General features: G+C 44.9%; 2 protein-coding genes across 2 annotated transcripts; both read right to left on the bottom strand.

Moving 5' to 3' along the window:
- Positions 1-5,271: 5,271 nt before the first annotated feature.
- LOC142585638 (uncharacterized) lies at positions 5,272-10,089 on the bottom strand. Its single transcript, XM_075696558.1, has 4 exons — positions 10,030-10,089; positions 7,384-8,110; positions 6,477-6,546; positions 5,272-5,671 (listed from the first exon to the last, which is right to left on the bottom strand). Exons 1-3 carry the CDS (start codon positions 10,064-10,066, stop codon positions 6,531-6,533), a joined length of 780 nt encoding a protein of 259 aa, XP_075552673.1. The 5' UTR covers positions 10,067-10,089; the 3' UTR covers positions 5,272-5,671; positions 6,477-6,530.
- Positions 10,090-14,236: 4,147 nt separating this feature from the next.
- LOC142585636 (uncharacterized) lies at positions 14,237-19,794 on the bottom strand. Its single transcript, XM_075696556.1, has 4 exons — positions 19,644-19,794; positions 16,705-17,512; positions 15,216-15,280; positions 14,237-14,359 (listed from the first exon to the last, which is right to left on the bottom strand). The coding sequence occupies exons 1-3, from the start codon at positions 19,678-19,680 to the stop codon at positions 15,253-15,255; spliced, it is 873 nt and encodes a 290-aa protein (XP_075552671.1). The 5' UTR covers positions 19,681-19,794; the 3' UTR covers positions 14,237-14,359; positions 15,216-15,252.
- Between the last annotated feature and the right edge of the window lie 5,454 nt (positions 19,795-25,248).

The raw sequence follows: 25,248 nt of genomic DNA, 5'->3' as shown, positions 1-25,248 counted from the left end.
CATTTGTGGTATTGTTCATGATTTCCCGTGGGAGTCGTACTCGCTTTCTCATTTGTCTCCCTCCTTCAAAGCGATTAGCATTCCTGCATTACTTCACGCAGTTCTTACTCTGCAGCCATCTGGGTATCTGGCCTCCAACCACCTCGATAAAATAGAAAATCTTTGTCCTTTCTCCCGTGCTGCACTGATTAGAAACCATGCAACACTTACTCCTCAGCACAGCAGCCCGACGCAATAGCGAGCTGCGCCACGAATGCACTCGATAGGTGCCGCTCTTCAACGAACTTCTTTGACGCCAACTTGGGTTCATTGGGTATGCTCCACTGATTATTCGGCCAGCAAGGTAGGAATTTTCAGCGTTCGTACCCACCGCCGCGACACGTATCTCAGAGCCTACACGCCGACTTCTTGGCAGCTCTGCTAGATGGAGCACCGTGCCCAGAGGTAACCGAATATAAGTAAAACATCCGGCAAAACAACAAAGATACAGTGCCACTCCACTCTGTGAAGGTGCATGACCAGCGAACCTGCGTATAGTGATTACTATGTTGATGTAATATATGGTGATTACTATATTGATTGAATAAAGACACATACACGTGACTTCGTTATACTACCGCCTTTTATTTGATTTTGTTACCATAGTGAACATCGCTTTATGGCCACTTATGGTAGGCGGCCGTGGGCTAAACGACGATGCTGGAAAGATTTTTAGCAAACGTCAAGTCTACACATGACCGATGACGCGTAGTTGGTACACTGACGTGCGTATAGCATTGAATGCCAAACCTATCCTCATCGCGGTATTTGAGGTGCCGATGGGCATCGCGCATACGCTTTTCGTTGGCGGCCCGCTCGTCGTCGGTGGTCTCTTCCCGTCGCCGCCACCGTGCCCATTCCCGTCTCTGTTCGCGGAGGCGATCTTCACGGGCACGCTGCAGTTCTTCGTCGGACGGAAGGCGACTACGCGACGGCCCATGCTGGTCGACCGATGCGCTCTCGGCGTTGGCGGCTTCCCGTCGCCTTCGCACCCATTCCCGCTTCTGCTCACGCCGTCGCTCTTGGAGGGCACGCTGCTTTTCCTTGGTGCGCACGATACGCGTCCTACCCATAGCACGACCAGAACGCTACTACTGATAACGGCGCTAGGCCATGTCGACGCCACAGTTAAAGGAGCACACACATAACGTCGGACTTCAAACATGCCTTTAGCCAAAGGCATTGCTTTAGCGTTTACAGTCCGGCGTTGTCGGCGCGCGGGCGAGGGTTGCTCGGCGCCGGGCACGTTGGAGTGCTGTCAATTTCTTAGTTTACGGGAACCTCTTCTACGCACGCAGAAAAAAAAAACTAGCCATATGCAGCTGCGCTGTAGAAATAGAGCTTGGGGGCGCAGGTCACCGCCCTGTTTCGAAGGGGACGCTACTAGCATACATCCATCCATTCATCAATCCAAACGAAGCGCGAGACAGGAGACCGGCTGCAGCTGCAGTACACGTCATAAACGCGCCTGCGTGCCACTGGTGCAATCCCGGTGGCCACGCCAAAAGACTTCGTGTGGATTTTGTGGCCGCGCCGCTAGATAGATGGCGCAGCGTGTCCAAAGCGACGCACGATAGAGGAGCTCCGCTGCAGTACACGCGTCATACATGACGCGTTTCGGTGACGACAATACGTTGTATCGCTACATTCTTCTAATGCTAATCGCATCACCGTCGACAGTGATCCTGAGATTGGTTCAGTCGGAATTTTTAAAATTTCGGTCTGTGTTCTCCTGACTTTTACCCCTGTGCAGGGTAGCCAACCGGAAACTCGTCTGGTTTCTCTCTTTGCCCTGACTGCATTTTTCTCTGGCGAGCTGCGCAAAATGCAGGCAAATAACGGTAAAATCTCAGGCAGTATGACGGCACGCTTTTTTTTTGTAGTTTGGAACACTTGATTTATGGTAATCTGTGTATTTTAATGAAAGCGACTGTCATGTTGGGCTCCCAGGAAAGCAGTACAGCGCAGTGAAAATGTTTCAATAAACCTCGTTTACGATCTCTTTCGCTATTCTGGCACTCTGTGGGCATCAGTAAGCAGCATGCCTCCAAGCAGGTTGTTTAGAACACGCACATACGTAGCCAACATATTGCCATGTCTGTGAGCTAGACTGTCGAAGACTGGGAACTGAGGTGCGTGACCAGCACCCAGCATTCTTCCGAGAAAGACGAAGTTGGCGATTCAAACTAGCTTATTTTTGGCCCGTCCATCATTGTGAGTACGCATTATATTTTGAAGGCACAACGACAACAATAAGTACAAAAACTCCCAAAATATAGAGTTGGGCTTTTGTCGCACCGTGACCCTGTATCCTGTTCTATCGCGTTGTGGCAGTATACAAGTTGTTTTGATTTAAGCTTGTATTTCAGAAGTGTTTTGTATGTTAAAGAGAGCCCAAATTCGCAAAGTTTACTGGCAGTAGGAAATGCTTGTCATGGACTGGCCACCCTCGCTAATACTATGATTGCTTTACTATGATTGGTCGCCGCCTGTTCTTCGTAGCCGCACCATAGAACCAACTATGCACATCACTACCCCTTGTGAGCGAGGGGCTTAAAGTGTACGGAAGCTGAGGGCGAGAACAATAGAACTTTAAGTCTTCCCTTACATCTGTAAACGGCATTATGGCAGCGATACAAGCACAGCCAAGGAAACCTGTTGTCAACCTGACGAACACATGTGCCCTTCGCCGATGCATCAGCTCCAGGCTAAAGCTCCAATTGAATAATTTTCGCTTCTTCATCATCTAGTGACTCCTCTCTGTTTCATTCAATTCAAATAAGCACGACAGGTTTTCCGGGTGAGGAAAGCGAGAGGGGGGAGTTTTATTATCACGAGAAAACGGAAACAGTTGCCTGAAACGAATTTCTTAATAGCGACTACGCATTTGGGGCAGGTGCCCGAGAGTATACATATATATATATATATATATATATATATATATATATATATATATATATATATATATATATATATATATATATATATATATATATATATATATATATATATATATATATATATATGCGCATCCACGCACTTTGGAGACAGGTAATGAACCATTCGCTTTAGAAGATTTCAGAACATCGGCATTGCGGTCATCAGCGCACAAGGCTCCGACGGCGCTGTTGTATTCTTAGATCGACTGGCCAGAGCCGTGATGGTCCTCGATCACAGTACCTTTCGCGCACATTAATTCAGGGAACCTTCTCTTTCTTTCTTTCTTTCTTTCTTTCTTTCTTTCTTTCTTTCTTTCTTTCTTTCTTTCTTTCTTTCTCTCTCTCTTTCTTTCTTTCTTTCTTTCTCTCTTTTTTTCTTTCTTTCGTTCTTTCTTTCTTTCTTTCTTTCTTTCATATTTCCATTCGTTTCTTCTCCTTTCGCTGTGTAGGGTGGCCCTGTACCTTGCTCTTTTCACATTCTCTCTCTGCCGATCGGTGCCCAACGAGTTCCATTTCACGAGTCCCATTCAGTGGCAACAATTCCTTTCTGTTCTCTTTGCTACGTACATGATTGCATACACTCAGGACACGATCCTGTGCATTAAGCTTTCAGATCCTGTATATCTTTTCATCGGACGAGGAGGAAACGCTCGACGCGTGCCCTTTCCTCATTCAGGCTTTCTTCCTCCAGGAAAGGGCACGCGGCGAGCCTTTCCTCCTCTGTGGCTTGCGCGAGCCGGCACGGCGCTGCTTGGATGTGTAGCCATCACGTGCTGCAGTACAATTTGGAGATGTTTTAGGTCGTTCTCTGTAGAGTTCACGTGATGTCAGCTCATACGAGGCCGTCGAAGAACCACTTTGCAGCCTTTCGGTTCCGCGATAACTACAGCATGGGGATGTTTCTAGTGGGTGTGCAAACATGCGATGAGCGTTATCAGCCACGGCGTGTGTATGTGTTGTGAACTATTTTACATGTATTGATTTTTGCTTGACGAAGAGCAGCAGTACCTGTGAATTTCCAGCACGAATTGGAATAACTTCTCACTATGTCAACGCTTGGCGTAAGAACTAAAACACAAAGAGTGCTCGCGTGCAGGCCGACCTAATGCAACCCTGAAACATCTAGGCACCAATCGCTATAAAATACTAGCGTCAGTTACCGGCACCATTTTCGCGCATTTCAAAATTAGTAGAGCGGAAATCGCTATGCTATGATTACGTTGGCCTCCTGGATGAGGCCGATGGCGTTGCTCGACCCAGCTATCACTGCGGTTGGCAAAGCAGCATGATACATATAATATTCGAACTTCGGCATTGCCTTCTTGCCCTGTGAATCAGCAATATCTAAATGGAATCGCATTAAAAGAATCCGACGGCTATTTGTGAGGAGACAGTTCCCGAAAAGAAAAGGGGGGGGGGGGGAAGTGCGTCGTGAAGGATGGGACGAACAAGACCAAACATGGAAGGGACACAAAAAAACAGAAAGAAATAAAAAGAAAAGGAAGACTATTCTGATTCCTTTTTTGTGGCCAAAAAAAACAACAAATAAACACTGCCTAACGACGTATTATAACAACGCATGCTTGGACCATGCACTATATAGAACAAACAGATCTGTAACCTAGTGTTTACCACTGCTTCCGACGCTCACGCAGTCCGTAGCCGGTCGCTCGAGCATTCGACAAGTGTGACGCTATGCTCTTATTTATATATATATATATATATATATATATATATATATATATATATATATATATATATATATATATATATATATATATATATATATATATCTGTCGAAAACAATTTCAACTCTTGTCAAAGTAGATAGCACAACTTACTCCGCAGTAGAACGGTACCCACGCTTTTGGGATCGTCATATGTTAGCAACGACTTCTTGTTGCTAACCCACATCTTACAATTGTTACACTGAGAATGCTGCAATAAGGTGACATTCATGAAACTAATTTTAGGAAATCCGTAGCTCGCGCCGACACACCACGCTGAGTGTTCCGTCCGTCTCGATGCCGGAAGAGACTCCGGCCATGCCGACTTCAGTCACTTCCGTATATCTCCCAGAATCGTTTCCCACCAGGAGACGCCTCGCCATACTAAACAGACCGCAGGAGCGCGAAAACCACCACCAGAAACTGCCGCCGAGCGTGCACCTGGTATACAACACGGAGTGCTCGCCCAAGCCAGCATGCCGACTGACCTTAGATGGCGCCACTGCGCCCGTAATGGGCAACTGCCCGCGGAAACAAGGTCTATATAGATTGAGCCGTCTGGAAAAAAACAGAAGTTCTTCGAAAGCTGGAGTTTCTAGGTCACTTGTACAAAATCTAGAACAGTGTAGATAAGGTTCAGATCATAACGAATACGAATATAATCGGACAGTCGCTGAACGCCTACTACAATAGGAGTCGTCAGACTCAGTAATAGGGTGAACGCGAGTTCACTATGTTCATCCTAGTACATATATATTAAGTGATACTCCGCGATATATTGGTAAAGCATGGTGGTCGCTGCCTCCACCCACTACACTTTTATACACGAGGACACACATTTTCAATAACAAACTTAAATAAGATGATTATTGTTAGGTCGTTGCAAGGGATTATGGCGAGGTGTTCCTTTATGTGTCTACAGTCATTCTTGTTCATTGAAATATCCAGGGAGGAACAGGCAGAGACCTGAAACGGAGAGAAATAGACACTGAATTCACCTCTTAGCTTTCGTGAAACCCACAATTTCACATTTAAATGAGATAAGTTTTGTGTGTGCTCCTAGCGTTCATATATGTAAGCACTTAGAAAGGTAATGGCGTTTATCAATACTTAGCACTACTGAAATACGTAAAGAGGAACTAATAAAGGCAGCAAGTTAGTTACATTTCCGCCCGCTTTGAGGTCTTTTCGTGTTACACTATATATATATATATATATATATATATATATATATATATATATATTATAGATTATTAGACCTTTTTTTACCCTTTGCACTACAAAAAATACAATGTCCATCTCAGCACGTCTATGATTTAACATTTGATGTTATAACAGAATCATTGGAGAAAGCAGCCAGCATCCTGATAATGCAAATGTCTCGCTTGTATACACTTAACGTTAACAAATGCCCACACAAAAATTATTTTCTTGTTTCCATATAAAGCTATCTTAAAAATGTTTCAATAAAAAGAAATTTTAGTTCCTATGGCACATTTAATTACATTACTGCACCTAAACTTCTCAGTTATTTTTCCCTCCAGAGTACGCCTCTTTCGAGAAGTATTTTAGATTTACATAAGCATTTCGCAATTACTTTTTTCCTTGCATCATATTCACTTTTCATCCGCAACGCCCAGACGCCCATCCTGCCCTGACATATAACGAGGCAGCATATCATGCGAGCAAATGACGAAGGTCAAAAAAAAAAAAAGAAAGGAACCCTCGTCCAACTCGTTATGACAGTACGCCTCTGAAGAAGCCTACTTACAGTGATTTTCTTAAGATGGCTGGGCATGATGGTGTCAGTTGATTAGTGGCTAGATCAGGAAGAAGACGAACTAGAAGAGAAATGTAAACGAACGTAAGAATGTAAGTATTCATTTAAATATGCATGTTATAGGGATTTGATTGTTTCAGAGTAATTATGATTCGTCTTTCGCAAGTATATGTGACCGAGCCCAAAGAAAAGAGAAGGATACGGCAAGAACTGTGATGTGAAATCCAGCATAGTATGGGGAAAAGCTTGCAGGCTATTGTAGCCACAATTTAAAGCACCTTTAATATCTTAATCCTGGACTCAATAGCTTTGAGTTGAGTGATGAATAACTCGAGCTACGTTTCAGCTCTCAATTTAATATCCAATACGCGACAAAGACAGACGTCGATTCTTAGGTTTTTTTACGACTCAATTAAGCGGCGAATGAACCTTTATTTCCTGCGGAACACTCATGCGAGCATGTCATTAGGCGCATGTTGGAAGCTGGACTGCTACTACAATTAAAGAGCTTTTTTGTGTGGTCTCTAGTTAAGAATTTTTCGGCACATTAACCATGTCTTTGAACATTAGTAACGTCGGTAATGCAATGTTCCTGCTGAAACTCATGATTTAGATCTACTGTATCCAGCATCAACCTTCAGAGAACCCAGTGGACTTAAGCACTCGCAATCAGCGTGAGAGTGGTTGAGGGTCCAAGCATTCAATTCACAAATCACGATTGCTAGTTATTTATTCGAGATACACTTATCTAAGTTAGACATGATGGCGCGGGCCGTGCCAGCACTGTCAAAAACAAACGCGGCCACATTTAAAAAATAAATATTCTCTCAAGCTCAATCCGCAGGCGAATCGATCTTATCAACAGAGAAGAAAGCAATGCTCGTTAAAAAATTCTTACCTGGCACTTCTTGCTGCCGAGCTTCCACTCGATCTCACAGATGCTCCAGAGGATCCAGAACTGCCACGGCTGCTACCAAAACCGGTAGAGCCGGAATTGAATCCTAAATCTTGCTGTCTATAGACGTTTCCGCCAGCTGGGAACGAGAAATAACCACTCCATGGGGCTCCAACAGAACCGAAGCTATTTCCGAAGCTTCCTCCGTAACTGTTGACGCCAGAGCCGAAGCCGGAGCCATAACCAAAGCCTGAGCCATAGCCGGAGCCATAGCCACCAAAAGGAGCGTAGCCAGTACCATATCTTCTGTATCCAAAGTCATTGCCGTAGAAGCCGTCCATACTGCCGTATCCGTAATATTGGGGGCGTGAGACGGGTGCAGAGCTCGGTGAACCGTAAACGCCTCCTATTGAACCAACGCCCGAGGAACCTAATGAGTCAGGTCCTCCCGCGGATCCAGTGCTAGATCCGAAAAATCCAGGACTACCAAAGGAAGATGATCCGGAGCTAGAAGGAAACCGTCTCGGAACGGTAGGAACACTGCCTGGAAACCCTGACCCAGGTGAAACTGGCGCGCCTAGGTTAGGGTACCCTTCACTAGCAGAGGCGTCTGGGCCGGCAACGTTGAGTCCACTTCCTAAGCCCACACCGGTGACACCGCCTCCAAGTCTGACAGCGCCAACGACACCAATGTTCGAAACGGGCCCTGGGCCAGCGTACGCCAACGATGCTGAAATTGTGGAGAAAAAAGAAAAATGAGCAAATATTCTCTTCCACGATGGCAGACTTAAGGTAAGGTGTACTTTGCTTCCTCTATACGGCTCCCCAAAAACTGTGAAGAGCAACCGTTTTGGCAGTAATTCTAGTTAGTATTTCATGTACAACTGTATTAGGACAAATAGAAACTTGGGAACGGCGAAAGGCTATAGTGTCTATGCCGCGAAACTGTCGAGCGCAGAATGTCGCAGCCGCACTCTTAGGCACAGTACATCTCACACTGATCGCAGCAAGAAGGTGGCAAATACTAAGCTTGAATTTTATTTTTCTCTCGTACGTATTTCATTCTATTCTCCTCCTACTTCGCAACTCCTTAATTACGGCTCTTAATTAGGCGCAGTCGAAATATAGTGAGCATCAACGAGAATGGCTGGGCAGATTGATGTATATTCAGAATGAGTACTAAGAAGTCAGCACTTGGAGCGCAAAAAGGAAACTGTAAGCCTTGTAGCCGGGTCACACTAACCCTCGCGAAAGCTCGAAGCGTTTGACAGTTCTGTCGTGCTAATACTATGCTATTCGGATGCTTACATGGGACTCAGCAGGCACGTTCAAACAAAAGGGAAGTTCACCAGAACATCGAGGCTTGAAATGATTAGCAGTGGTCGAAGAAAGAAAGTAACTGAAGCCAAGGTTTTGACTATATTTTCGACCTTGTGGAAACTTCTAGAATCACGTTGTTCGACAGCTCATTTCCGTCCAACCCACTGCGATGCAATTCCTTGCTCAGTATATGCTTGGTCGCATGTCGTGGCCACTTAATTGGAGGTGCTTTACTGCATGGTGCCATCACTTTCTTTGGCGCTATTAAGACTGTGACGCGTACTTTGGCACTCAGGTAATATAATCGGAGTATGGTTTTATGCCTGTGTATAAGGCTGTTTCATTCGGTGTCGCCGTTATGAAAAGCCACTTATAAGTTCAGCCAAACAACGCTGGCAGCCATGTCTGTTGTGTTCATATATACGGGAAGAAAATGAATCTCAGGTTTTTGCACCATGTTCTGCACCTCTGTAGCTTAGTATTAACCAACCACCTTCTTTATAAATGGCACAACAAATACCCAAGTAAAGAGGGATGTCATTAGGCACTAACTAAAAGTAGAAATTAAGAGAACCACATCGTGTGCTAGAGAATACGCAAACCTCATGTATCTATAGCATTTTTTTTCTCAGGACAAAGGTGAACCACTAGGTAAATTTAATAAAAAATGTTGACACACCGCATTCGTGGAGCTTCTAGCAGTGAAACCGTTCCATCGTGCCTGTTGTATCAAACTTATTTATCTAGTGCTAATGCTATAAATTTATCTCCAGCATGCACAGCGGCACTGTGGCGAGGCCAACGTTGCGCAAAAGATTGTGCTTATCTGAAGGAGTGGTGTTGGAAGTGGGTCCTTGGAATCAGTAACGAGTCATGGTGCCAAAGAAGCGAGCTGACGATGGGATAATTTGACATACATTATAAAGGCTCATCAACTCTCGATTGATGGGCTTTATGACAAAGTTTGTTTTACGTAGAAAAGCGCAACATTTCTTCAATTAAGGAAGATAATAAGCAAGTACTCCGCATGTTGGGTTTGAGAAGCGGGTCTCGCAGGTCATTAGAAAGTGTGAAACATCTCATCTTTCTTATTCCCTCTCTCCCGTTCCCCAGTATAGGGTAGCCGACCAGACGCATTTCTGGTTAACATCCCTGCTTTCTCTACTTATTTCCTCTCCTCTAACTCTTCAACGGGAATTTTTTTTTAGTACGAACCCGCGGGTTGGTCTCAAGTCTAGCAGCTCAGTGAGAACACTGCGCGTGCGTATCGTGAATGGCAGAAGCTATTAGTGTCAAAAAGAGCTAGAGCAAATTCTTATAAGGCCTCACCAACGGATAGGAGGGCAATAGCAACGTAGGCTTTCATGGCTGCTGCGTCGTGGGGGGTTGCTCTTCCAGCAAAAGCGCAAATGTTGGCCTGTTTCGTCGCTTATTATATAGTGCACTGGACACGTTTCCATTCTGCTAAAGCAGTAGCTTGGTGACAGAGGTCCTTTTATTCTTTCTTTGTAGTGCTTCCACCATGCTTTGATCTCGTTCCATAAACAAAGCACAAAAATTAATGTATTGCAGTAAAATATTCATTTTCTGCAGTTCCTTGACGTGTCGGAAAGGCAGAATGTTCTCATAGAAGCGTCCGAGCTTCTTTAATTTCGCAACTACAGTGTACGCTATCGGCGCGATTTTGACGTAATAAGCTGTCGTCAGAAATACAACGTAGACCGAGTGCATGTTCAGGTGATACAATATTTCATTCTGGCACTCCTTGCTATTGATCTCCCGCCAACCACGCCGAACAAAGCGCACATTGTCCGATCACGGTGGCCGTAGGACGAAGTCGTCCAACAGTGAATTCGACGCACCGAACATTGTGGCGTCCTTAATGTGTGCCACTACCTTATAGCTAGTCTCACCTTTCGCCTGAGTAAATAGGCCGTTTCCGTGCTCAGTACAATTTCAATGTACGCACACGCATATGAGCCAGCGATGCATCATTTCTCCCGCTTGCAGCTGTTGTCCTTGAATTGAGTTTATGCATGCTTCCTTCCCCGTTTGATGTCAGCAGAGTTCGCCAACACAGAACAAAGGTACAGTGCTAGACAATAAGACTTTCCGTCTCTAGCTTTCTCAACATTTTTCTTCATCTTGTTTGTTTCTTAGTTGGTTCTGGCGTTATAGATATGGCTCCTAAGCACGAGTTTGTGTCACTTTATTTCGGCAGCGGTGGCCAATTTCGACGCTGGCAGAATGTTATGCCACGTTATGTTTTTAATTTATCTTATCGTTATAATCACCGCTGACGTGCACATGTGGTCTTATCCCCTTATGTTTCACAGTTCTAAACTGTTCTGGAAGTTGCAATGCTATCGCCTTATCAAAATGTCTAATCAACACAGTGCTTCCAGCGCCTTCATCGTACTTTACGATACTTATCGAGTACCTTCTGGTCATACGTAGACTGGAACAGGCGAGAGAAACTTCAGTTGCTTTGATGGTCGCCTACTGTGCTCAGCATAATCACAGGCGTTGCAGTGTTGCTTTCTGTGTGCGTGAATCTTCGCCCAATAAAGGGTTTAACACTTTATTCTTTCTGGTAGTGTTCCTGCATCACTGCTTCTCCCAAAAATCTCACATATACGATAAGGAAATCTCACATATACGATGTGTAAATCTATGGAAATGTCTACAGGCCACGATGATGTCTCCAGTGTCACCTGCGACCATCGTGTTCCAACGCCCCATTAACTAACAAATTTTCAGTGGATCTTTGTCTGCAGTTGTTTGGCTGGCTGGAAACTTGAAGCGGGAATAGTCGCTACTTTCGACAACTGGAACACCGAAGACAAGCTGCATCACAGCTATTCCTCCTTGAAGGATGCCGCTCAGATTTGCTTTGAGAAGCGAGATTAAACCCTGTAGACATGGGAGCTGTTTTGCAGCAGCTTCCTCAAGACCTTCTCAAACGTCGTCACAGCGGGAAGGGCCGATGTTTTACTGGACGTCCGAGTACACGTGCTGAACGAGAGCATCGGTGTCTTCACGGAAGAGATGACCACTTTTTTTTTCATCATGCCGACACCACCAGACCAATAAAGAAGACAGCTTGGTACCTGATACAAGGCGCGAATCAAAAACTGTTCTCAAATAATGATACGCAACCTGACTAAGACCATTGCAGAATCTATCCAGAGATACAATCGACCGATATTTGCAAGCTATGTTCGGACGTAGCTAACTTAGACCACGTGCTCGGGCGGTGCCCCACGTCACGCGACGGCGACGGCGTCACGTAGTCCAAATGGGAGGCTGCCCTAAGCAGCCCCAATCTTGAAGCACCGCAATGGGCTGCCCATCGGGCCCGCGACGCAGCAGAGAGACTTGGCCTTTCTGTACCGACGTGGGAGTGGCCCGCTACATGCTGACGTGCGTTCCGTAGGACCAGAATAAAATTTTACCATACCATACCATCCACAGATTGATAAGACACTAGAAATGCGCGGCTGTCAACACCGCCTCCAAAGGGACAAGATGATGTAAAACTACGCCGAACTGTAAGCACTAGGTCCTGACGAGCTGCGGGAGGCCATCAGAGTCGCCATGCTTGAGAAGTCTTTTTGTTTACTTTTTTATTATAGAAAAGCTGTACATGGCTAGGTTTCTGGAAAAAATTACGGGCGTCTACAGAGCCGTGTCGATAGAGAATTTCTTCCCACACATGGTCCAATCCCGAAGATAGTGCAATACCAGACCGACTCGCGGTGGAGGTGAAGAAGGCTTTAAGCACTCCACCAATTAGCAAAAAAAATCAGTTGATCATCCGAGATCCAAATACAACCCGTATCACATTTACCCTGATAACAGATACTACACTTTCACCCGCCACGGCCATATCTACGTTCGCACCACCCTCTATTTGTCCGCGTTCCAAGCGCTTGCATATCTCCTTTCCTTTCCTTATGCTCTCCCATGGTAGCGGTCCCGTAAGCCTGCTGCCCGCCAGGACCGCGAGGCGGAAAGAAATGCGAACCGTACATGTGGCCCCCATCCCGCAAACTTGACACGTTTCACCGGAGCAACAGCCAGGTATTCGAGGAAGTTTGTTGGGAACCAGTTTTGTGTGGCCTATGTTGCATGTGACCCCTTGTGGTTTTCGAGTGACCTCACAACCATTACTGCACTGCGGGACGTCGACCAAGGCATGGTCGCCTTGGCTACGGTGAAGCAGTGTGTGCCTTCGGAGTGCGGAGAGGTACGTGTCTGTTCTACGTGCCGGGAAGGTGTCGTGCCGCGTTTGCGAAGTCTCAACATCGTATAGGAGCGCCTAGATGCGCCCGCCTTCCATTGGTGTGCATACGGCGTTTGACGCATGACATGGCCAGTTCGCCATTAAGGAGCCCACATACAAAGCTTCAATGGTCATCCACCTTCACAAGAGTGGAATCGCACTAAGTTCTTTTTTCTTGCAAGATATTCTCCACATCGCAGTGTCAAGTAGACTCCATTGTCGACATTGTCCGAGAGAGCTGCTGCAGTCAGTAAGAGCTCAAGAATTGCAACTCCAACCGTCACAACCTCAACTGGAAGCGATAACCAACGCTTCTAGTTGACCTTCGACGACCTGTTGAGCTCCCCATCACTTAGCATGATTGGACATCCGGTATTTGTTTACACGCAAAATATCAGACCAATGACATTGCCGTTCATCGGCATAGAAGACTTCAAGAGGCCATTGTTTATTTCAATACCTGCTGGCCTGTGTAATAGCCTTCTACACAACGCTACGCTTTCGTTGCGGGGGCAGGTGTTGAGGGAACTTTCTTTTTGTAGCTCTCATTTTTTTTTATTTCCTACTCCCCCTTCCTGTGTGTATTGTAACCAACCAAATGCTTTACAACTTAGCCCCCTTGCCCTCTTCTCGTCGTAATATCTCTAGTGATCTATGCCGGTGAGTTAGGTATTGCTAACTGTAGCCGCCACCAGCAATGTGGTTCTTGCTGTATACAAAGCGTCGCATGGGCTCTGCATGCGACGTTGTGCCCTTTCAGATCGGCCTAGTAATGGTCTGAAAGATATGTATGACGGCTCTGTATGTTTTTATGTCGTTTCTCCGTGGAATGACGAAGTTGTCGCAAAGTTGGAACTTGTAAAGACGCTGTTGGGAAATCTAGTACACTATAGGTGAAGGTAAACTCGTAGCAAATACCACCTCAAACTCGGCCGTGGCTGAGGAGCTTCGGTGGTTAGAGACAAGATTCTATTAGATTGTGAACCTAAGTTCGCTATTTCAATTGCGCAAATCTCTTATTTCTTCATCATATTGTTTCTCACTTTATCGTGACGATATCCAGGAGATTGCAACCACAGTGTGCCTCATAGCAGTAATTTTGAACTGTTGGAAGTCCTTATCAGTGTCCCGGTTATATTGAAGGCTTGTTATTGCTCGCGAAGTCATCGATATTCCGCAAGGTATTGACAAAACGTGGTCGTCACCGCAACTAACGTTTCTATGCATAAAGACAATGACATGTCGCACCAATAGCAAATTTGAATATGACGTTTATTGTTCAGTCATGCAAATGGCATGGCGGGAACATGTCCACAGATAGTGTTGGCGGTCTTTCTTGCTCTCTTAGATCACTGGGAAAGCGCCACCAAAGACCTGAAGCAGAAAGAAATGCTCACTGTATTCATTTTTGCTGATTTGTAATATGGTGGAATCACATTTATCATGATATTAATTAGTCTCATGTTCGCCTACATCAGTCATACATACAAACATTTGGAATTGTGAAAGATGTAATAAATAGTCACACCTATAAGAAAACGGTAATGTGAAACTATCCAGGGAGGCTAATGAGCGGCATTTCGACATCCTTCAGGTTTCATTCTAGTTCTTTTTTTTTTGGCATCAGAAAGCTTCCTTTTGCGCTAAGTGAAAGACGAGAGCATTGTTACCATGCCTACTTTTTTAGCGTGCGCTGTTTGTCAGGCAACAATTGGTGGAGACGCCGCAGGCATCATCATAATACTAACACCCATGCTTGTACCCACCTCCATTTAACAAATACCCGCAGAAGAATCATTTTCGTTTAGAAGATAAGGCGACCATAATCTTTATCTTTCATCCCCCCTCCCATCCCGCTCCCATGTGTAGGGTAGCAAACCGGTTGAGCTAAACTGGTTCACCTCCCTGCATTTCCTTCTCCACTTTTTTCCTTCCTTCCTTAAATCAGTGAAAATTCCTATCAAAGGAGAAGTTTGAATGATAACACTGCACTTTAACTCTTCGTTTTTGTCCTGATCAGGAGTGGTATATTAACCTAATCAAATTCATAACCCAAAGAGTCTTTGGTTATAATTTTTAATAATTCTTTTCAGTCCATCCCCGCAATAATTCCGTCTAGGCATCATGTGCGCCAGTTACAAATAGAGAAATAGCGGAAAATGAAAAGGAAGTCGTTGCGGCACACGGCACTAGTGGTTACAAGTGTGATTTTATTAAAAACCGTACTTACTCTGCTTTTTACGGGATGTGTATGTTTGCGGCATCCATTATTGGCGAGAGGAAGAAGAGGAGGAGCTAGAAAAAAATTTAAGAAAACTTAAAATGCAGAAAAAGTTACTTGAGGGACAGTTCGTCTATCCAGAGTAATACTGCTTCTTGTTCAAATTCCAGCGACCAAGGCTGAATTAGCTGGATGCAGCGCGCGAAGTAATTTGAATGCTAACTAAGTAACAAGCGAAAGCCTGCGGACTATAGTAGCCAAAGATAATTTCAATTTATTTATGTTTTAGGCCGTAAAAACTAGAATGAAAGTCTGAATCGGGGGAGTGGCCAGTGTATGTTAGAATTCTGCTATGACTTTAATGTTGAATGCATGATTGAGACCGGCATTGATTTTTATTGTTTATTGCAGCGAAAGTGGCTAACGATATTTTATTTCGTAAAAAAGATACCCGAGAACATGTCAGAATAGTCGTGTTCCACTAACTCAGCCGATGCTCCAAATGAAACTGTCTTTCTTGTAGGGCGACTACTTGAACTGAGAAAAACATTCAATTACTTGTGGCACTGGTGTTGCAGCACGTCGGCTATATTGACTAACGGAATGATGTGAACATTTGCTCTTTGTTTGTTTCCTGACTTGGTAGCCGAGTTTTAATTTTTATACCACGTTTATTCTCGCAGCAACAACATCGCACGGTACTGAGCTTCTGCCTTCCATTCATTCTGATGGTATTACGTTACATATGAGTGCCAGGTGTGATGCAGGAATGAAAGCATAGAATGCGTACTGTCCTAGTAACAAAACAAAACATACCTTTGCTTCGCGCTTAATACAAAGCAAACCGATCAAATGTTAAGAGACGCTGCGTCAGGCTACATACTACCTGTAACTAAACTATCTTATTTTTTCTTCCAAGATGTACCATTCTCGACCACGTAAAGATTAGTTCAGTCGGACGCAAAGTTCTTGTGATTGCGGTGAAAGTACAGAGAAGATTCTGAAAATTGTGCGATGGGTCCTGCGGTATAGTTGTTAGCAAGCCATTTGTTCTACTTATAGCTTCATGGTTTTCAAACAGCTTGGTAATAGCTGAAGTGAGCAAGTTTGTGGTAAGCCAAACAAGCTGCACTCATGGGTGGAAGCAAGATGCTGACGTTAATTATCTACTCTAATGTTCATCTCCAGTGACAGTGATTCAGCTCGTTTCACTGAGACTTCAAGATTTAAATAATCCAGCACACTGCAGTGATTATATATAATTTTCAAAGAAAGTAGTATGACATTAAGTATAGTATTGACAAAGAGCATTTGCCAGTTGTCTGCAAAAAGGAGTGTGAAGGGCATGAAGATATACTTGCATTAGTGCTGGGGTAGAATAAACTCATGCAGGCTATGCCAGTGCATATTAAAACTAAAGCATTTTTCTAGCCTGTTGGTGAGTGAAATTATCATATAAACAGAAAGGTACGAGACGCGCGATAAAAAAAAGCCTCACCTAGAGCTTCTTGCGCTAGAACGTGAGCTTCCTCGTACAGCTGCTTGGGAGGCTCCAGAGCCACCAAGGCTGCCGCCAAAGCTGCCAGAACCGAACGAGGGGCCGTAAACGCCGAAGCCATTGCCGAAGCTGCCTCCCTGAACCCCAGAACCAGAGCCAAAGCTGGGACCAAAGCCGGAACCAGAGCCGAATCCAGAGGTGGAACCAGAGCCGGAACCAAAGCTGGAACCAGGACCATAACCAGAGCTGGAACCGGGGCCAAAACCAGAGCCGAAGCTAGAGCCGGAGCCAAAACCGTAAGAGTGTCCAAAGCCAGAAGGGCCAAAGCCAGAAGGGCCAAATCCAGAAGGGCCAAAGCTGGAACCATAGCTGGGGGCAAAGCCGGGGCCATAGACGCCGAATGGAACGAAACCACCGCTGTAATAACCTGCATCGCCAAAGCCGCTGCCGTAGAAACCGTTGAAGCCGCCATTTCCGTAATAACCAGGAACAAAACTGGGTCCACCGACAAAGCCGTAACCTCCAAGGCCTGACGGACCATAGAAGCCTCCGCTTGGGAAACCGGCAGCGAAGCCTGATGAGCTAGGTCGTCCTGCAGATCCGGAGCTAGAGCCAAAAGATCCAGGGAAGCTAGGCGCAGATGCCAAAGACCCTGCTCCAAATGAACCTACTGAGGGCAGAGAGGGCAACCGTGAGGTGCCACTGCTGGGCCCAAGCGACCCGAGGGCATTGCTAGATGTGCCCGCACCGCCCGGAAAACCTGTAACGCCAAGTGAATCTGTCTTCGTACCGGCATAGGCCACAGAAGCTGAAAATAGAGAGAAAAAGAAGTCGGTAAATATTGACGCCTGCATTGGCAATCTAAAGGCAGATTACTGAACGCGCATCACTCCCGTCGATCGACCCCCAATAATCGGCGAAAAGCAGCTGCGTTGGCGGTGACAGTAATCATTTATGTGCACCAACGTTAGGTTACGCAGAATCGCGCAAACGCATACGAATGTGGTGTCCCACCCACACAGCTGCACACTTACCCCCCTTATATCTAAAACACATGGTAGGGAGAAAATTATCAGTATGTTTCTTTTGCCAAATGAATAAATTATATGCCACAACAGTTTTACTGATATAATAGTGCCAGTAAGGACGCCTCCCTTCTGTGTCATAAAAATAAATTCCCACATAGATTCTGCACGATTTGGCTAAACTGAAACGCGAATAGGATCGAACGCCTATAGCGCATTCGCATATGGAAATGCTATAGGCGTCTAAAAGCATTGTAGCCTGTTTCATATAAAAACTTCCTAGTGTAGTATGAATTTAGTCACTATTAGAAATGCAAGTGAACCTGGAACCGAAACAAGGCCTTGAAGTAGCTTCGCGATTGCTCGCGTTTGAGTTTATGGTGACAGTACAAACAATGTCGGCTTGAAGATTTTAGGTATCTCAAGCGCATGGACCCTTTATTATCTCGAATTATATTCCAGTATTTTTTTATATTTGGGCTTACCATATTTTGGGGCCGCTCGACATGCACCTCTGGGTAGGTGCAGATTTTTGGGCAATTCCTCAGAATGAGCATGTGACGCAAGCGACTGTTATACTTCGTATGTATTAAAGCAGTGATTGGGAAGCTGTAATTGCTGTTTGTTTTAGCAGGAAGACTTATCTTACTAAAAATACAGCTTTTATGTGGCACTCAACGTGTTATATAATTTTGACTCCGCGGACGAAAAACTTCCTGTATTTCACTTATATAGGAGCGAAATATTGAGCTAGCATTTTGGCATAGTATTCTGAGAAAGGACAACGCAGCAACAGGACTAAAGAAAGCCAACACCACACAGGGGCGGCTTTCTGTTAGTCCTGTTGCTTGGCTGTAGTCCCGGAATGTTGCCGAACCGCTTAGTCCAGCTTTGCACTCTTGTACACTATATACTACACCACACTCATCCGCCCAACTTGTTTCATTACAGCGTCTGTGCTGCTCTGTCTTTCATTGGTCACATTGCTGAGCTGTCTCTCTTAATGTATTTTAAATCTCTCACAATCAAGTTACGCACACAGACTTTCGGAGTGTCTAAAAGCTGATGCTTCCTTTTTCAATTTCCTTTTGTTTCTAAATATATCTAGCTAATTCTGATTTTTAAACTAGCGCTTTTCAAATTCTGTAATTTCGACAATCTCTAAAAGTCTAGGCAAACGTTATAGAGCGGTATAGGCTTCTTTTCGCGGTAACTCTTATGAAATATTATACAGACACGTCAACTTAGGAAGCGCATTGCTTATGGCGTTCTGCTTGGCTCATTACACTGGTTTTTGTGAAACGTCCCGAAAAACAAACTTCATGGCGTCAAATCAGTGATGCAAAGCTCCGTAAATCTGAGTCACCTGACCGTGTGGTAATATCTCAAACATCGTAGCCATGCCGTAGCCGGGGCGGCCAAATTCTCTAATATTCCTTTCGTTAGCCACCTAACGAATTTAATTTAACGAATTTCCATCTCCCGCATTCCCCATGTTTTTCCTGGATTTCTACCAACGGAAGATGAAGGAACAAGGTAAGCGCCCTCTGCTTTCCTTTTCACACGTAGCAGCATTGAAGAAGACAACTCCACTTGTCAAAACGTTGAGCCCTGCTATCACCTTGTTCTCGTTTTGCTCATCGTCTTTCGTTAGCCAAGCAATTCGTTAAAAACAAAAGCGCTGAACTTCGAAAAGTGCAGAAAGTTAGGCTGAGCACAGTAAATATTCATCTTTGAAAATGAAACTTGCAGATCAGACAGAAATAAACGATGCAACCATAGAAAAGGACTTCTACATGACGTGAGCATATGCGTTAGCTTTGTGATAATACATCGTTCATGAAGCATATGAAGATGTTGCTGCTGCTATAGAAATGAAAGTTGAAGTGAAATAAGTAAGTTCCAAAGCCTCACCAGCGGACAGGAGAGCGATGGCAACGAAGGCTTTCATGGCTGCTGTGTTGTACCGGGTGCCTCTGGCTCGAAGACCTGCACAAGTGCGAATTGTGGACTGCCGCGTCCATCCTTATATAGCACTCCGGGGACTATCGCGTCTTAAGGAAACAGTAGGTAAGCGAAAACGTTAATTTATGCATGTTTTTTTCTTTTTTATTGTTTCAAGAACCCTTTGATTTGACTGCGTACATTCCAAAAAAAACGAAATAATAATATTCTATCTGTAAGAATGGGCCGCTCTCATTTGACATGCTGGGGAGGGTACTGTTCTCATAGAAAGCATCCGAGCTTTATTCGTTTTGCAACCTCATGCGCCATCGACGAAGTTTCTGCGTAATATGCTGTCGTCAGGAATACAATGTAGACCGAGTGCGTGCTCACATGATAAATCGTTTAATTTTGGCACTCTCCGTTACTGATCACCCACCAACTACGCCGAACAAAGCGCACATTCTCCGATAACAGTGGTCACCAGACCAAGCCGCCCAACATTGAATTCGGCGCACCGCTCATTTCGACGTCCTGCATGCGTGCCACTACCGTATAACAAATCTCACGTTTCACCTCAGTAGATAGGTTGCTCCCGTGCTATATATAATCGACATGCACGCAAATGCATATGTTAGCCAACGATACGTAATACCTCCTGCTTGCAGCTGCTTTCCTTAAAAGGAACTTATGCGTGCTTCCTTTTCCATTTGACGACAGCAGAGTTCGCCAGAACAGAACAAAGATACGGTACTAGGCAATCACATTTTCTGTCTTGGGTTTTCTCTACATTTTTCTTTGTTCTGCTTGTTCCTTAGTTGATTTTGGCGTTAGGGTATGGCTTCTGTGCGCGAGTTTGCGTCATTTAATTTCTGAAGCGGTGGCAAATTTTGACGCTGGCAGGATGTAAGAAAACCCCCGTCTTGCCACTGCCACGCTGTGTTTTTACTTTTCTATCGTTCTAATCACCACTGAGGTGCGGTCTTATAAACTCATCAGAATGTCTCTTCAATACGACGTATTCCAGCGCCTCTATCGTACTTTACGAGAGTTATCGAGAACCTTCTGCGTCATACGTAGACTGGGACCGACGGAGATTCACTTCAGTTGCTTCGACTGTCACCGACCTTGCTTAGCATAATCATTGGCGTTTTAGTGTTGTTTTTCCCCAGCGCGAAATTTGCCTAAATAACGGGTTGGGCTCTTCATTCTTTCTGGTAGTGTTCCCGCGTTAGTGCTTCTTTACCACCGTAGCATCTGGTTGACGTGCTTCTCCCTCCATGTACAAGACAAGCCGGAAAGCCTTGTCTGCGCCGTTAGAACCACACCACCTACATCCGCAGGCGAGCTAGCTTCCAGCAGCAACTATTTCTCCCAGCATATGGACATTTAACATGCACAGTGAAGAAAACGAAGGCAATGTTTACAGGTCACGATGACGTCTCCAATGCTGCCTGGAACCATCGTGTTCCAGCACCCCATGAGCTCACCAATTTTCCGCAGATCTTTGTCTGGTTACCCCGAGAGCTGGCTGGAGAGATGTGAAACAGTCACTACCTTCAACAAATGGAACTCCGAAGACGAGCTGCACCAAGGCTATTTCTCCTTGGAGGACGTTGCTCTGACTTGCTTTGAGAAACGAGAGTCCACCCTAATGATATGGCACCTGCTTTGCATCAGCTTCCTCAAGGCCTTCAAGAACGTCGTCAGGAGGTAAAGGGTTGGAGTTATAATGGACGACCAAGGACACGTGCCGAACGAGAACATCGCTGTCTTCTGGGAAGAGGCGACTACATTTATCCATCATGCCGACGCAGGCAGGGCAGAAAAGAATACATTTTCGCACCTGGCTCCCCATAACGCAAAACTATTCCAATCTGTTTCATTCGAATCTCCTGACGTCAAATTTACCTCACCGCTGATACAACTATCGGGTGGTGACTCGCATCATTGTTTGTATAGTAAAATGAAACGCTCTCCTCGTTTATAGGAAGTCACTTTTGTTTCAAAGCGAATAGCATTACCGACAATGAGCGGTCTTTCTTATATAATTAGCTGACCAGAAACGAGAAGCGCACTCAAGTGGACAGTGTTTCAATTGGGCCGAGCCAGCGAAGTGAAAATAGATAACCAGTGGAAGAGGGTGGCGCCGGCCTTTGCGATTGGTCTGCTTCCCCTACTTACCTTGTGATGGCTGTGAAAAATCGCGGCGGCGTGCAATGGAAGGCTAAGAATGCCGCTAAAACGGATACTCAGCAAAGTTGGTAGTGTGATGATGTATACGTGACGGAACGGCTCGATAGGGTTACATTGCGACGCAAAAATTTGTTGTACGCAAATAAATATTTGCTCTCTGGCAGATGCGAGTAGCCAGTGCTTGAGCGATCGGTAGGCAGTCATCATCAATTCAGTTTTGTTGGGAATATTAATGCATCTTGCATGGTACCTTTCCCGTCGGCGTCGCCGCCGCTGGGAGTCGGCACTGAAAAGTTCAGAGCTGGCAGACCAGCTCTGGGCCGTCCGGCAAGCCGAAGATGCCGCCCGAATCCAAGGACTTCGAGCCGCCACCTGAGGCCACCAGAACAAAAACTGCCTGGCCTTTGATGATGATGATGATGATGGCCTCAAGTTATGGCTCATACCCACACTGGGGGATTGGCCAAGAATTGCGTGCTGAAACGTTCACCTATTCTTTTGAAGTGCTACTTATTCGATGAGAAAAAAATATAATGAAAGAGAGATAAGAAGACATAAAAAATACAAGACAAAAGTTAAAAAGTTATTCGTTTTGTTGACTGTATGTAACTGCAAACGGCATCAAATACGTCCCTGTGGCTGACCCCTATAACTGACGCACCGAAAGATAGTATGATTTCTGCTGATAACATTAACGCTAATTTTGCGAACGGAAGTTCTAGATGTCCTTTTTCTTCTTCTTCTTCTTCTTCTTCTTCTTCTTCTTCTTCTTCTTCTTCTTCTTCTTCTTCTTCTTCTTCTTCTTCTTCTTCTTCATTCGTACAAGTCAAAATGTCGCGGTGGGCTTTCGCGGTTTTGTGACGTCGCGTTACAGACAGGTAAAGTGTCCAATGCCCGAAAATTTTTGACCAGTAGCAGGGGGCAAATGGTGAGAAGACGTCGAATCAGAAATAAGTATTTTTGTTTCGCTTGGTCTATTTATGCGTATTCAGTGTGTACAGGTCATACCAGGTTGGGAGCAATCACGGTTTTCGTGGTATCGCGTGACAGACAGGAGATATGGGGGTGGCCCGAAGATTTTTTTGATCAATCGTGCAGGGCTGAGTCTAGAATTGGAATAGAAAAGTTCGGAATACTTTTACGTTATAGCGTGCCTGAGGCTAAGTGCCGATCAAGTACTGTTAGCAGGAGTGGCACGCTACCTGCCGAAGGCCATCCCAGAATTTTTTCACGAAAGCCCCTCGGATTGGTAAGACAATGAAAACGCACTCTGGCAACACTGCGACCGAAGAGACAGGATAATGTGAAACTGGCCGAACGTGGTCCTCACGAGATGCGGAAGAGCATTAGAGTCGCTCAGCTTGAGATGTTACTTTTTTAATTTTATTATGGCAAGTTCTTCTCCATATATTCCAGCGCCAAGTAGGCCCCACTGTCGATATTGTGCGAGAGCGCTGATGCAGTCACTAAGATCTTAAGAACTGTCACTCCTACGGCCACAATCTACGGCGCCTGGAAGCGATGACGAACGTCGTAATCATCTGCAGTCATGTCTCTATTTTACGCTCATATCATGACTTAGCGCTCCATTACTGTTGCCCGCCGTCACCGCCAGCTCTCATATGCCATGGAAGACGGGCGTTTGGCGAAGCGCTGAACGCCACCCGCTAAGCTGCTATTGTGGGGAAGCTGGACAAGTTTAGCACCGATGCCATAGTTGCAAACTTGAATTTCTTTTTTTATCTCTACTTTGTCATTACATTACCTCCCCCTCCCTTCTTTCCCCAGCGTAGGGTAGCAAACCGGATCTTCCCTCTGGTTAACCTCCCTACCTTTTCCCTTTCCTCTGTCTCGCTCTCTCTGAACTACGATGGTTCCCCTTCAACGCAAAATGTCCAGGGTAAGGTGAGCGGCCAGGAAACATAGCCAATTAGTTCACAACAACTCATTGTCGACCTCGACAAGCCTCCAGTTCACCAGCGCCAGGTCCATACCTTTCGCCTCACAGTTGGCTGTACATCAACCACCCCTGGAAGACCCATTAAACCTTGCACGGAAAGCTGAAGGCAGCAACTAAAAGAGCTGCTGTCGTAGTTCGTCGTAATGCCGAAGATATCCACTGAGGACGATTCTGCACAAATCACTCCAATGCCTTACCGTCTACTTTGACCGTACGTTACGAGGGTTATCGAGAACTTCCTGCCAAATATAGAAATACGCGCTGGCTGTAACTTCAGCTCTGTATCCACGATCGTTGATGGTGCTCGCCGCGTTGCTTACATTTTTATTTATTTATTTATTTATTGATACTGTGGTCCCGTTTCCAGGACCTTAGCAGGGTGGATACAACGTGATATTGAAAAATCTAAGTACAAGATACAGCGGTACATAACATAGGTCAATCGCTAAGTGCAAAGACAAACAGTAACACACAGTAAATCGCTTGCTACATAAAAATAAAGGTGACTCAAATAATGGCAGTGAGCATTGGGTTACAACGTCATCAGTAAGATCATTTGTTGCAACAATGCCTTGATTTGGGCGAGTTGGTTCATCTTGACAGTTTTCATAAAAAAGCGCAAAAGACGAAGACGAAGTCGAAGGAACAAAAGCGTTAGTCCTGTCGTATGTGTTCCTTCGACTTCGTCTTCGTCTTTAGCGCTTTTTTATGAAAACTGCTAGGATTATTCCATTCAGCAATAGTTCTAGAGAAAAAATGAAAATTTGAAGCAATTCTTTTTCGTAGTTAACGGTGTTATTGTCTGCGAGTGTCGATGACGTGTAGCATAACCAGTAAAAAAAGTGATAAAGTACAATGTATCAATGTTGTAGTTCCTTTTTATGAGCTGAAATAAAAATTTTGAACAGGATCCTCGGCTCCTTTGTGTCACGGATGGCAATCCACTTCTCTTGAGGAGCTCTGTAACTGAAGTGCGGCCATACGAATTATATATGAATAGTACCGCCCTTTCTTGAACATATTCTAGTTTAGTAATGTTCCCTTTAGTAAAGCGATCCCATATGACAATCGCGTATTCTAACATTGGTCGAAGAATGGTATTGTAAGCAAGAAAGCGCACAGGAGGTGTAGCAAATTTTAGAGAGCGTCTTAGAAAAAATGGTTTTCGAAGGCAGTTCGCTGTGACAATGTCAACATGTTTGTTCCACGATAGAGTGTTAGTAATCCAGAGGCCGAGATATTTGTATTCGGTTATCTCAGAAAGCATGATGTTTTCAGCATTGTAGTTATACAATAAAGGGTTATGTTTTAACGATATCCTCATAAAGACAATTTTATCGATGTTAATTTTCATTTACTATTCATTGCACCATATTACTGTGTTGACGACATCATTCAGTCTAATTTGGACATCAACAG

Source organism: Dermacentor variabilis, chromosome 6 (genome assembly GCF_050947875.1).
Source record: "Dermacentor variabilis isolate Ectoservices chromosome 6, ASM5094787v1, whole genome shotgun sequence".
Taxonomy (NCBI): Eukaryota; Metazoa; Arthropoda; class Arachnida; order Ixodida; family Ixodidae; genus Dermacentor; species Dermacentor variabilis.
This window is presented reverse-complemented; position numbering and strand designations above follow the sequence as displayed.

What these genes read in the sequence shown, in the direction of transcription:
- LOC142585638 (XM_075696558.1), bottom strand. Translation starts at nt 10,066, where the DNA reads ATGAAAGCCTACGTTGCTATTGCCCTCCTATCCGTTG. An exon ending in TATTGCCCTCCTATCCGTTG is followed by an intron (nt 8,111 to 10,029) that starts GTGAGGCCTTAT and finishes CCACAATTTCAG; the next exon opens with CATCGTTGGCGTACGCTGGC.
- LOC142585636 (XM_075696556.1), bottom strand. Translation starts at nt 19,680, where the DNA reads ATGAAAGCCTTCGTTGCCATCGCTCTCCTGTCCGCTG. An exon ending in CATCGCTCTCCTGTCCGCTG is followed by an intron (nt 17,513 to 19,643) that starts GTGAGGCTTTGG and finishes CTCTATTTTCAG; the next exon opens with CTTCTGTGGCCTATGCCGGT. An exon ending in TCTAGCGCAAGAAGCTCTAG is followed by an intron (nt 15,281 to 16,704) that starts GTGAGGCTTTTT and finishes ATTTTTTTCTAG; the next exon opens with CTCCTCCTCTTCTTCCTCTC.